This window comes from Triticum dicoccoides, chromosome 4B (genome assembly GCF_002162155.2).
Source record: "Triticum dicoccoides isolate Atlit2015 ecotype Zavitan chromosome 4B, WEW_v2.0, whole genome shotgun sequence".
In the NCBI taxonomy this organism is placed as follows: Eukaryota; Viridiplantae; Streptophyta; class Magnoliopsida; order Poales; family Poaceae; genus Triticum; species Triticum dicoccoides.
In genome coordinates this window covers 400,503,511-400,518,043 of record NC_041387.1, presented here as the reverse complement: position 1 = coordinate 400,518,043, position 14,533 = coordinate 400,503,511, and the positions used below count along the sequence as shown (strand labels likewise).

The 14,533-nt window shown below is 48.0% G+C and overlaps 1 protein-coding gene across 1 annotated transcript; it reads left to right on the top strand.

Annotated features, from left to right (window-relative positions):
• The first annotated feature begins 12,213 nt into the window (after positions 1-12,213).
• On the top strand, positions 12,214-13,932 carry LOC119296325. Its single transcript, XM_037574722.1, has 3 exons — positions 12,214-12,363; positions 12,445-12,806; positions 13,558-13,932. The coding sequence occupies exons 2-3, from the start codon at positions 12,452-12,454 to the stop codon at positions 13,599-13,601; spliced, it is 399 nt and encodes a 132-aa protein (XP_037430619.1). The 5' UTR covers positions 12,214-12,363; positions 12,445-12,451; the 3' UTR covers positions 13,602-13,932.
• The last annotated feature ends 601 nt before the right edge of the window (positions 13,933-14,533 follow it).

The following is a 14,533-nucleotide window of genomic DNA, read 5'->3' as shown; positions in this document are numbered from 1 at the left end:
TGGGTCGTCGGCGGCGGTGGAGCTAGTGGGGGAGGGTTGCGGTGGGTCGTCGATGGCGGTGGAGCTAGCGGGGGAGGGTGCGGGTGGGATCGAGATCGAGATCAAAAAGTGTGCATGAAATTTAAAAATATTCATGATATCAAAAAGTGCCCATAAAATACAATCGAGAAATGAAGACTACGATTTAAATACAATCGATCTTAGCTAGCTATCTGTTCACAATCTTCTTGCCTTTCTTTTTCACAAATGGAGTTCTTCTGTGGAACGGACGTCCTTTAGGTAGGGTTGTCCTGCTTCTTCTTGTGGTGTGTGCTGCTACTTCATCGTCGTCGTCATGTTCGATCTTCGGGTCGCCGTACTTGTCGAAGTCTTGCTCATTGGCTACTCCATCCATTCTGATGATCTTCCTTTTGCCTCTCCTCACGACAACACGACTGGGCTTTGACGGGTCGGTAATGAAGAAGCATTGGTCCACTTGGGAAGCCAGTACCCATGGCTCATTTTTCGCGGTGACGTTTGCGCCCGCGGTCTTGGATTTGGCTTCGGTTATAACCATGGTGGTGAAATACCGGTCTTCTTTTAGGACGCTCTTGGCCCATCTGACACGGAACATCGGGACCTTCTCTCCAGCGTAGCTCAGCTCCCAGATCTCCTCGATCCTTCCGTAGTATATGTCCTTGTTGTTGCCGGTGTAGGATTCCATCGTTACCCCGGAGTTCTGATAACCATCGCTCTTCATGTCCTTGTCCTCGGTGTAGAATGTGTAGCCGTTGATATCGTATGCCTCATAGCTAGGTCATCAGGTTGTGCTCGGCACCCTGTGACAAGGCGAATATGAGTTGTTCTTCCGCGGAAGAATCCTCATGTAAAGGGTACGACAGAAGCTTCTGCTTGAACTAACGCGTGAAACATGAGTTGTGCTCTTTGATTATATCTCCGTCCGTCCTCTGTTGGCCTCGGTCATTGTACGTCTTCTCAATAAAGGTTTTGTGCTCTACCACCCAAGGATCGACCACGTCTATGTATTGTAGCGCGACTAGGTTTGCTCTTTCAAAGTCGGCGAGTCGACCCTCAAAGTCGACATGCATTTCGCGGCGACCCTCACGGTGACCCCATCCAGCGAGCCTGCCTAGGTGCCTGTTGACGGGCAGACCAACGGGGTTCTCGATGCCTAGATAATTCGTGCAGTAGGAGATGCACTCTTCGGTCAGAAAGCCCCTGTCTATACTTCCCTCTGGACATGACATGTTGCGAACGTATCCTTTGATGACACCATTCATCCTTTCGAACGGCATCATGCTGTGTAGGAACGTCGGCCCGAGTTGGATGATATCCTCCACGATATGGACCAGCAGATGCACCATAACATCGAAGAATGCGGGCGGGAAGTACATCTCAAGCTCGCATAGTATCACCACGATCTCTTCCTGTAGCCTTCTGAGTTGCCTCACGCCAATCGACTTCCGAGAGATGACGTCGAAAAAGTTGCATAGGCCAAATAGCGTTTCACAGACGTGCGCGTCCATGATCCCACGGATTGCAACTGGAAGTATCTGCGTCATCAGCACGTGACAGTCATGAGACTTCATCCCGCTGAACTTCTGCTTCGCTGGGTCTAGGTATCTGCTTATCTTCCCCGCGTAACCGTAAGGAAGTTTTACTCCTAGGAGGCAGGTGAAAAACTGCTCGATCTCCTCCTGACTTAGAGTGAAGCACGCGGGAGGGTAGTCATTTCCGGTCTTCTTGGCCTTTTTGCCTTTGCGACGACTTTCTGTGTCCTGCTTCGCCTCATCATCATCATCATCATCATCATCATCATTAGCGTGAAGCTCCTGCCTGATGCCCATTGATTTCAAGTATGCCCTTGCTTTCGGCCCATCTTTGGTCCTCTCTGGCATGTTGAGCAGGGTACCAAGCAGACACTCGCACATGTTCTTCATGATATGCATGACATCAAGGCTATGAGGCACACGGTGGATCTTCCAGTACGGTAAGTCCCAGAAAACCTCGTTTTCCATACCTTCAGCAGCGGCTCTGGCGCCTTTCGCTTTTTTCCCGGCTCTGGCGCCTTTTGCTTCTTTCCCGGCAGTGGGCAGTCTTTCCAATTTTTCAACAGCTCGTCTATTTCCTCGCCGCTCCTCGTACACAGGCGTTTTCGGGGTTCGGTTTCACCATCGAACAGATCCTTGCGTTTCCTCCATGGGTCATCATCGCGAAGCCACCTTCGATGTCCCATGAACACGGTTTTCGAAGACCCGAGATCTCTATCTAGCTGGCGATACGTTGTGTCATCCATGCACCTTACGCATCCAGCGTGGACTACCTGCCCCGCGAGATATCCGTAACCGAGATAGTCGTGCACCGTCGTGAGCAGTGCGGATCTCATAGGGAAATATTCTTTCTCTGCGGCGTCCCACGTATTGGTTGGCGTTTTCCACAGCGTGTCTAGCTCCTCCTTCAGCAGCCCCAGATACAGATTGATGTCGTTCCCTGGTTGTTTCGGCCCTTCAATTAGCATACTCGTGTGAATGTACTTCCTCTTCATGCACAACCAGGAGGGAAGGTTGTACATCCACACAAACACAGGCCAGGTGCTATGTGTGCTTCTCTGGCTGCCAAACGGATTGACTCCATCAGTGCTCACGCCCAGCACGATGTTCCTTGGATCCTTCCCAAACTCTGGGTATTCGAAGTTCAACGCTTGCCACTGGCTCGCATCCTTAGGGTGACTCAACATCTTGTCTTTTTTATTTATCTCCGGATCATTTCCGTCATCTTCCCGCTTATTCTCCTCCCTATCCGCATGCCAACGCAGGAGCTTTGCTACCTTAGGGTCCGCGAAATACCGCTGCAGACGAGGAGTGATCGGAAAGTACCACACCAATTTTCGAGGAGCTTTCTTCCTCTTCTTGTATCGAGTGATGCCGCACACCGGACATATGGTAGACTCCGCGTGCTCGTCCCGATAAATGATGCAATTGTTCATGCACACATGGTATTTCACATGCGGTAAATCTAGAGGACACACGATTTTCTTCGCCTCCTCGAAACTGGTCGGGCACTTGTTCCCCTTGGGAAGACGTTCGTGCTAGAATGACATGTTCTCGTCGAAGCATGCGTCGGTCATTTTGTGTTTTACCTTCATCTCCAGAGCCATGAGTGTTACTTTCAGGCGGGTATCCTCGGGCCTGCATCCTTCATACAATGGAGTAACCGCGTCTATCTCCAGTTGATCCAGCTTGGCTTTCTCTCGGGCGGCAGCTCTTGCGTTATCCGTCTGCTTGAGAAGCAGCTCTTGAATATGAGGGTCCTGTACCCAACCTCCATCGTCGTCTGCTCCGGCATCTTCATCTTCATGATCATGTCCTTCGTCTTGATCTTCCTCATCATCATGTACGACATCTTCTACATGATGACTATGTACAGCATCACCGCTGTGATCATGTCCTGGAGATTCTTCGTCTTCTCGCCCGCCCTCGCCGCGGTGGTACTTGTCTTGTTGCCCTTCCTCATTTCTTGCCCGGCCCCCATGAACGACTTCATAGTCATCTTCATCACCTTGCCACTGATAGCCATCCATGAAACCACGCAAGAGCAGGTGGTCCCGCACCTGCCCGGAATCCGGGTCCGCAATAAGGCTCTTCAGCTTGCATCTTCGACACGGACATCTTATCTCCATCTCATTCTTTTGAAGCATCTAGGCCTTCGCGGAGCTCAAAAACCTATTCACGATGCCTTCGGTCATCGTGTGGACCATGGTCGCCTGCGGGGTAGAGCAAAACGATATTTTAGAACCAAGAAAAAATTTGGCATGACCTTCCCTAAAAATAGGACCAGAAAGAATGCATAGTGCCAAAATTCTCGCCGAAACGGAAATGAATCAACATTCCGGCAAAATATTGGCAACTATCGCATTTCAAATACCGGTACCTGCAAACACAAACATATATGCAACACCACAAACACAAGCAACACCACAAACACACATAGATCTAGCTAGGCCACAAAAAGTGCATGTGCACGTTGTTGGAGCGAGCTAGGGAGAAAAAAAGTAGATCTACATCATGAAGATAGCTTTCCCCTTACTTACCTATCAAAAAAAGGTAATTTCACCACTTAATTTTGATGAATCTATGGTGGAAATGAGGTGAGGAGGAGGAGGCAGCCGAAAGCTTGGAGAAGGAGGTGGAGGGAATGAAGTGAGGAAAGTGAGTGGATAGGTGTGGGGCTGTCCAAAATATCTTGTTGGGGTTCCAGGTTACTAATGGCGCACCAGCAGCAAATGCGCCATTAGTAACCCTGGTTACTAATGGCGCACCTGCTGGTGGTGCACCATTAGTAGTGCTGCAGAAAAGTATATATATATATATATATATATATATATATATATATATATATATATATACTACTCTAAACTAGTAATGGCGCACCTGGCCAGAGTGCGCCATTAGTAGTTTTGCCAAAAAAAAGAATAAAAAAATACAGTAATGACGCACGATCTGCCTCGTGCGCCATTACTAGTAATGGCGCACTTCGACCTGATGCGCCATTAGTATGTATGGAAAAATGAAAAAAAAATACTGGTGGCGCACCATGTCTCTGGTGCGCCATTAGTGTCTTCCACACTAATGGCGCATCATCGACTGGTGCGCCATTAGTATATAGTAGTGGCGCACTAGTTCCTCCGTGCGCCATTAGTATCGATCCTATCTATAGCCCTTTTCCTAGTAGTGCATGCGCCTAGGGTTGGGGGGGAAACCCTAGTGGGGGCGCCCCCCCTTGCTTGAGGGGCAAGCCCCCTCCCTTGGCCGCCCCCCCCCTCTAGATCTCATCTAGAGGGGGCCGGCCCCCTTCCCCCTTCCCCTATAAATAGAGGGGCGAGGGGAGGGCTGCAGAGAACATCCAAGGCGCAGCCCCTCCCATCCCCAACACATCTCCTCCTCCGCGTGAGCTTGGCGAAGCCCTGCCGGAGATCTGCCACTCCATCACCACCACATCGTCGTGCTGCTGTTGGAGCCTTCTTCCTCAACCTCTCCCTCCTCCTTGCTGGATCAAGGTGCGGGAGAAATCATCCGCTCCGTACGTGTGTTGAACGCGGAGGTGTTGTCCGTTCGGCACTTGGTCATCGGTGATTTGGATCACGACGAGTACGACTCCCTCAACCTCGTTCTCTTAAACGCTTCCGCTCGCGATCTACAAAGGTATGTAGATGCACTCCTATCACTCGTTGCTAGATGAACTCTTAGATGGATCTTGGTGAAACCGTAGGAAATTTTTTATTTTCTGCAACGCTCCCCAACAGTGGCATCATGAGCTAGGTCTATGCGTAGTTCTCTATTGCACGAGTAGAACACAAATCTGTTGTGGGCGTAGATCTTGTCAACTTGCTTGCCGCTACTAGTCTTATTTTGCTTCAGCGGTATTGTGGGATGAAGCGGCCCGGACCGACCTTACACGTACGCTTACGTGAGATAGGTTCCACCGACTGACATGCACTAGTTGCATAAGGTGGCTAGCGGGTGTCTGTCTCTCCCACGTTAGTTGGAGCGGATTCGACGAAAAGGGTCCTTATGAAGGGTAAATAGAAGTTGACAAAATCACGTTGTGGTTATTCGTAGGTAAGAAAACGTTCTTGCTAGAACCCAATTACAGCCACATAAAAGATGCAACAACAATTAGAGGACGTCTAACTTGTTTTTGCAGCAATTGCCTTGTGATGTGATATGGCCAAAAGTTGTGATGAATGATGAATGATATATTGTGATGTATGAGATCATGTTCTTGTAATAGGAATCACGACTTGCATGTCGATGAGTATGACAACCGGCAAGAGCCATAGGAGTTGTCTTAATTATTGTATGACCTGCGTGTCAATGATTTAACGCCATGTAATTACTTTACTTTATTGCTAAGCCGTTAGCCATAGTAGTAGAAGTAATAGTTGGCGAGCAACTTCATGGAGACACGATGATGGAGATAATGATGATGGAGATCATGGTGTCATGCCGGTGACGAAGATGATGATGGAGCCCCAAGATGGAGATCAAAGGAGCTATATGATATTGGCCATATCATGTCACTACTATATATAATTGCATGTGATGTTTATTATGTTTATGCATCTTGTTTACTTAGAACGACGGTAGTAAATAAGATGATCCCTTATAACAATTTCAAGAAAGTGTTCTCCCCTAGCTGTGCGCCGTTGCTAAAGTTTGGCGTTTCGAAGCACCACGTGATGATCGGGTGTGATAGATTCTTACGTTCACATACAACGGGTGTAAGACAGTTTTACACATGCAAAAACACTTAGGGTTAACTTGACAAGCCTAGCATGTACAGACATGGCCTCGGAACACAGAGACCGAAAGGTCGCACATGAGTCGTATGGAAGATACGATCAACATGGAGATGTTCACCGATGATGACTAGTCCGTCTCACGTGATGATCGAACACGGCCTAGTCGACTCGGATCGTGTAACACTTAGATGACTAGAGGGATGTCTAATCTGAGTGGGAGTTCATTCAATAATTTGATTAGATGAACTTAATTATCATGAACTTAGTCTAAAATCTTTGCAAAATATGTCTTGTAGATCAAATGGCCAACGCTCATGTCAACATGAACTTCAACGCGTTCCTAGAGAAAACCAAGCTGAAAGATGATGGCAACAACTATACAGACTGGGTCCGGAACCTGAGGATCATCCTCATTGCTGCCAAGAAAGCATATGTCCTAGAAGGACCGCTAGGTGAAGCACCCATCCAAGAGAACCAAGACGCTATGAACGCTTGGCAGTCACGTGCTGATGATTACTCCCTCGTTCAGTGCGGCATGCTTTACAGCTTAGAACCGGGGCTCCAAAAGCGTTTTGAGCGACACGGAGCATATGAGATGTTCGAGGAGCTGAAAATGGTTTTCCAAGCTCATGCCCGGGTCGAGAGATATGAAGTCTCCGACAAGTTCTATAGTTGTAAGATGGAGGAAAATAGTTCTATCAGTGAGCACATACTCAAAATGTCTGGGTTGCACAACCGCCTGCCCCAGCTGGACATTAACCTCTCGGACGAGGCAGTCATTGACAGAATCCTTCAGTCGCTCCCACCGAGCTACAAGAGCTTTGTGATGAACTATAATATGCAGGGGATGATGAAAACTATTCCTGAAGTATTTTCAATGCTGAAGTCAGCAGAGGTAGAAATCAAGAAAGAACATCAAGTGTTGATGGTCAATAAAACCACTAAGTTCAAGAAGGGCAAGGGTAAGAAGAACTTCAAGAAGGACGGCAAAGATGTTGCCGCGCCCGGTAAGCCAGTTGCCGGGAAGAAGTCAAGGAATGGACCCAAGCCTGAGACTGAGTGCTTTTATTGCAAAGGGAAGGGTCACTGGAAGCAGAGCTGCCCCAAATACTTAGCGGACAAGAAGGCCGGCAACATTAAAGCAGGAGCTGCGGAATAAGCAGAGACTGGCGAAGGACGAGGTGACGATGCGCGTCGGGAATGGTTCCAAGGTCGATGTGATCGCCGTCGGCACGCCACCTCTACATTTACCTACGGGATTAGTTTTAAACCTTAATAATTGTTATTTAGTGCCAAGTTTGAGCATGAACATTGTATCTGGATCTCGTTTAATACGAGATGGCTACTCATTTAAATCCGAGAATAATGGTTGTTCAATTTATATGAGAGATATGTTTTATGGTCATGCCCCGATGGTCAATGGTTTATTCTTAATGAATCTCGAACGTAGTGTTACACATATTCATAGTGTGAATACCAAAAGATGTAAAGTTGATAACGATAGTCCCACATATTTGTGGCACTGCCGCCTTGGTCACATTGGTGTCAAGCGCATGAAGAAGCTCCATGCTGATGGACTTTTAGAGTCTCTCGATTATGAATCATTTGACATATGCGAACCATGCCTCATGGGCAAAATGACCAAGACTCCGTTCTCCGGAACAATGGAGCGAGCAACCAACTTATTGGAAACCATACATACCGATGTGTGCGGTCCAATGAGCGATGAGGCTCGCGGAGGATATTGTTATGTTCTCACTCTCACTGATGACTTGAGTAGATATGGGTATGTCTACTTGATGAAACACAAGTCTGAGACCTTTGAAAGGTTCAAGGAATTTTAGAATGAGGTACAGAATCAACGTGACCGAAAGATAAAATTCTTACGATCAGATCGTGGAGGAGAATATTTAAGTCATGAATTTGGTACACACTTAAGAAAATGTGGAATCGTTTCACAACTCACGCCGCCTGGAACACCTCAGCGTAACGTGTGTCCGAACATCGTAATCGCACTCTATTGGATATGGTGCGATCTATGATGTCTCTTACCGATTTACCGCTATCATTTTGGGGATACGCTCCAGAGACAGCTACATTCACTTTAAATAGGGCTCCGTCTAAATCCGTTGAGACGACACCGTATGAATTATGGTTTGGGAAGAAACCTAAGCTGTCATTTCTAAAAGTTTGGGGATGCGATGCTTATGTCAAGAAACTTCAACCTGAAAAGCTCGAACCCAAGTCGGAAAAATGTGTCTTCATAGGATACCCTAAGGAAACCATTGGGTATACCTTCTACTTAAGATCCGAGGGCAAGATCTTTGTTGCCAAGAACGGATCCTTTCTGGAAAAAGAGTTTCTCTCGAAAGAAGTAAGTGGGAGGAAAGTAGAACTCGATGAAGTAGTACCTCTTGAACCGGAAAGTAGTGCAGCTCAGGAAAATGTTCCTGTGGTGCCTACACCGACTGGAGAGGAAATTAATGATGAGGATCAAGGTACTTCGGATCAAGTTGCTACTGAACTTCGTAGGTCCACAAGGACACGTTCCACACCAGAGTGGTATGGCAACCCTGTCCTGGAAATAATGTTGTTAGACAACGGTGAACCTTCGAACTATGAAGAAGCGATGGCGGGCCCAGATTCCAACAAATGGCTTGAAGCCATGCAATCCGAGATAAAATCCATGTATGAAAACAAAGTATGGACTTTGATAGACTTGCCCGATGATCGGCGAGCGATAGAAAACAAATGGATCTTTAAGAAGAAGACGGACGCGGATGGTAATATTACCATCTATAAAGCTCGACTTGTCGCTAAGGGTTATCAACAAGTTCAAGGGGTTGACTACGATGAGACTTTCTCTCCCATAGCAAAGCTGAAGTCCGTCCGAATCATGTTAGCAATTGCCGCATACTATGATTATGAGATATGGCAGATGGACGTCAAAACGGCATTCCTTAACGGCTATTTTAAGGAAGAACTGTATATGATGCAGACGGAAGGTTTTGTCGATCCTATGAATGCTAACAAGGTGTGCAAGCTCCAGCGATCCATTTATGGACTGGTGCAAGCATCTCGAAGTTGGAACATTCGCTTTGATGAGATGATCAAAGCGTTTGGGTTTATGCAGACTTATGGAGAAGCCTGCGTTTACAAGAAAGTGAGTGGGAGCTCTGTAGCATTTCTCATATTATATGTAGATGACATACTCTTGATGGGAAATGATATAGAACTTTTGGACAACATTAAGGCCTACTTGAATAAGTGTTTTTCAATGAAGGACCTTGGAGAAGCTGCTTACATATTAGGCATCAAGATCTATAGGGATAGATCGAGACGCCTCATAGGTCTTTCACAAAGCACATACCTTGATAAGATATTGAAGAAGTTCAAAATGGATCAGTCCAAGAAAGGGTTCTTGCCTGTATTGCAAGGTGTGAGATTGAGCTCGGCTCAATGCCCGACCACGACAAAAGATAAAGAAGAGATGAGTGTCATCCCCTATGCCTCAGCCATAGGATCTATTATGTATGCCATGCTGTGTACCAGACCTGATGTAAACCTTGCCGTAAGTTTGGTAGGAAGGTACCAAAGTAATCCCGGCAAGGAACACTGGACAACGGTCAAGAATATCCTGAAGTACCTGAAAAGGACGAATGACATGTTTCTCGTTTATGGAGGTGACGAAGAGCTCGTTGTAAAGGGTTACGTCGACGCTAGCTTTGACACAGATCTGGATGACTCTAAGTCACAAACCGGATACGTGTATATGTTGAATGGTGGAGCAGTAAGCTAGTGCAGCTGCAAGCAGAGCGTCGTGGCGGGATCTACATGTGAAGCGGAGTACATGGCAGCCTCGGAGGCAGCGCATGAAGCAATTTGGGTGAAGGAGTTCATCACCGACCTAGGAGCCATACCCAATGCGTCGGGGCCGATCAAACTCTTCTGTGACAACACTGGAGCTATTGCCCTTGCCAAGGAGCCCAGGTTTCACAAGAAGACCAGGCACATCAAGCGTCGTTTTAACTCCATCCATGAAAATGTTCAAGATGGAGACATAGATATTTGCAAAGTACATACGGATCTGAATGTCGCAGATCCGTTGACTAAACCTCTTTCGCGAGCAAAACATGATCAACACCAGAACTCTATGGGTGTTCGATTCATCACAATATAACTAGATTATTGACTAGTGCAAGTGGGAGACTGTTGGAAATATGCCCTAGAGGCAATAATAAAAGGATTATTATTATATTTCCTTGTTCATGATAATTATCTTTTATTGATGCTATAATTGTATTATCCGGAAATCATAATACACGTGTGAATACATAGACTATAATATGTCCCTAGTAAGCCTCTAGTTGACTAGCTCGTTGATCAACAGATAGTCATGGTTTCCTATCTATGGACATTAGATGTCGTTGATAACGGGATCACATCATTAGGAGAATGATGTGATGGACAAGACCAAATCCTAAGCATGACACAAGATCGTGTAGTTCGTTTTGCTAGAGCTTTTCCAATGTCAAGTATCTTTTCCTTAGACCATGAGATCGTGTAACTCCCGGATACCGTAGGAGTGCTTTGGGTGTACCAAACGTCACAACGTAACTGGGTGACTATAAAGGTGCACTACAGGTATCTCCGAAAGTGTCTGTTGGGTTGACACGGATCGAGACTGGGATTTGTCACTTCGTATAACGGAGAGGTATCTCTGGGCCCACTCGGTAATGCATCATCATAATGAGCTCAAAGTGACCAAGTGTTTGGTCACGGGATCATGCATTACGGTACGAGTAAAGTGACTTGCCGGTAACGAGACTGAACGAGGTATTGGGATACCGACGATCGAGTCTCGGGCAAGTAACGTACCGATTGACAAAGGGAATTGTATACGGGGTTGCTTAAATCCTTGACATCGTGGTTCATCCGATGACATCATCGAGGAGCATGTGGGAGCCAACATGGGTATCCAGATCCCGCTGTTGGTTATTGGCCGGAGAGCTGTCTCGGTCATGTCTGCATGATTCCCGAACCCGTAGGGTCTACACACTTAAGGTTCGGTGACGCTAGGGTTATTAGGAAAACATGTATGTGATTACTGAATGTTGTTCGGAGTCCCGGATGAGATCCCGGACGTTACGAGGAGTTCAGAAATGGTCCGGAGGTGAAGATTTATATATGGGAAATTGTCATACGGTCACCGAAAAGTTTTGGGGGCATATTGGTATTGTACCAGGGCCATCGGAGGGGTTCCGGGGGTCCACCGGGAGGGGCCACCTCTCTCGGGAGGGCCTCATGGGCCGTAGTGGGCAAGGAACCAGCCCCTGAAGGGCTGGGAGCCCCCCCCTTGGGCCCATGCGCCTAGGGTTGGGGGGGGGGGGAAACCCTAGTGGGGGCGCCCCCCTTGCTTGGGGGGCAAGCCCCCTCCCTTGGCCGCCGCCCGCCCTCTAGATCTCATCTAGAGGGGGCCGGCCCCCTTCCCCCTTCCCCTATAAATAGAGGGGCGAGGGGAGGGCTGCAGAGAACATCCAAGGCGCAGCCCCTCCCCTCCCCAACACATCTCCTCCTCCGCGTGAGCTTGGCGAAGCCTTGCCAGAGATCTGCCACTCCATCACCACCACGCCGTCGTGCTGCTGCTGGAGCCTTCTTTTTCAACCTCTCCCTCCTCCTTGCTGGATCAAGGTGCGGGAGACGTCATCCGCTCCGTACGTGTGTTAAACGCGGAGGTGTTGTCCGTTCGACACTTGGTCATCGGTGATTTGGATCACGACGAGTACGACTCCCTCAACCTCGTTCTCTTGAACGCTTCCGCTCGCGATCTACAAAGGTATGTAGATGCACTCCTATCACTCATTGCTAGATGAACTCATAAATTGATCTTGATGAAACCGTAGGAATTTTTTTATTTTCTGCAACGTTCCCCGTCAATCTCCGCCTCCTAGGGCACAACACGAGCGGCTCCTGGGGCTCGTCTCGCTCCGCTGGGTCTTCCAGCGCCACCCGCGACCATCTCCCGTCGCTAGGGTTTTCCCCGGCGTGGTTCGGCGACTCAGGTGCGTCCCTCTACTCCATCTCCTCCTCCTCCTCCTCACATCCCTCTCTCACTTCCTCACCTCGTGTTCTCTCCCTCCCAGATCCAGGATGCCATGGGCGGATGGCCTCTTCCTCCCTTGCCCCGACGCCATGAATTTGCTAGACCTGGCTGTTGGCCGCGAGCCCAGCCACCTCCTTGCGGCCGCATCGTCTGGATCTGGCCGAGTCTCTAGCCCGGCCGCATCATCAGGGTCTCGCCCGCGAGGATCCAGGCCACCCACCCCCGCTCCCGTCTGTCGCCGCTCCGGATCCGCGCCACCCGCGCTCCTCGACCTCGAGCTTCGCCCCCGCTCGTCTGTTGCCGCTCCGAGGCGGCAGCGCAGCTGGCCTGAGCCCGAGCAGGAGCAGCAACTCATCTCACCCAAGCCGTTGTCCGTGAGCCCAGCCACCTCCTCCTGGAAAGGTGAGGCTCACCTCTTCGTTCCTTTCTCCGTGACACACTAGTGTTGTAGTGGTAGCTACGCGGGATCGTTGATTACTACTAGATGATATCTTGTACTTATTTGCAAAATTAAATCAACCCAGCCCAGGTCTGAACCCTACAACATAGGACAGTAGTTTGTGAGAAACAATAATTTTGATGCTCACTAATTTGATACCATCTTGAATACCCGTGGTGTGAATGTTTCTACTGGAGTAGATATTGTTGGCTATCTCTCACGTGATACTGGAAGACTTTACTTGCATCCTACTGATATTCCCAGCTCGTGGACCAGCTTTGCTCTGAGAATGTCGCTGCAAAAACCAAAACAAAACTTGCTCTGAATATGGTCAAGAGACCTGAGAGACAAAAACAAACAGCAATAAATCACAGCAGTTGTCTTCACTGTATTTCTTGCAGTAGATGTGGTCCATTTGCTACCACAAAATACCTGCATCTTACACTTCTGTAAACGTAGAGTTTTTTACTCCGCAATGACCATTTCACATTCAGCATTTGAATTTCAACATTACAATCTGCGAACCTCTTATGTAAACTTCTTGTGTAGATGTGGTCCAATTGCTATCACCAATATCTCCATCTTACACTTCTGTAAATCGTAGATTTTCTTTTTACTCTGCAGCGATTCCTCCACATCCAGCACAGAGCATTTGAAAAAGAAAATTACATTAGCATCTGCAAATGTCTTACTGTGTTTTGCTCTTGCTTACAGGGTTCCACCAATGCAGCCCACGAGATGAATATATGAGTATATGAGCTAATGTATGTTTTAGTAGATATATACAAATCAATGTGAATTCTGAACTGAGCGACCCATGAGTTCATCCATACAAATATGTGAATTCTGAACTGAGCGACCCTTGAGTTCATCCATACAAATATTCATCTCGACAGTCCACTGTTTACTACAGTAGTAGTTATTTTAGTTTCCACACATCGGTTATTCTGAATTCCCAGTCACAGGTAACTGCCAAACCGCACAACTTAATTTTACACTACTGGAAAAGGGTGCAAGTTATGATTCCTTTGCTGAAGCCTGCACGTCTCTATCTAAATTGTTTGTCATGAGTTTTCTGACTTTAATCGATCGCAGCAGCTGGAAATGGAGCCTGACCAGAGTGGCACCGGGCAGACTTCTCCCCGTGGGAATGACTGAGAGGTCGTGCAGCTCACCGCGTGGCCTGCCTAGGGTTTCTGGTGGCTACACGCCGGCCATGGGTCTCCGAACACCATGAAGGCGACGGTGCTGATTCGATTTGATCCTCAAGGTAGCCCTTCCCTTCCCCTTCTCTCTTTGATTCGATCCAATCTGGCAGCCATGGATGAACACTGACAGTGTATGTAACTCTATTCTTCGTGTTCTGCTATGCTGCAGGCCACCCATGGATCTTGCTGCAGGAGGTGTGTTTTGGAGAACCAACCTGAGATGCAGGTGGGTTCTTGGGCCGTGCTCTTCTCGAGCATGAGGGCCATGAGGGGTTTGCTCCTCTGCCCCTAGGGCGACCAAGAGGTCCTGCCCCGAGCTCAAGCACGTCCACGCCGACCCACGACGACACGTAGCATCTCCATCTCCCTCTGCTTGCTATTGCTGCTCCGAACTATACATGTTGGCAAAGAGATGTCCCTGTTTTCCTCAGTACTATGCACTGCTATATTTATGTGGCTGTCTTTGTGTGCATCTTATTTTG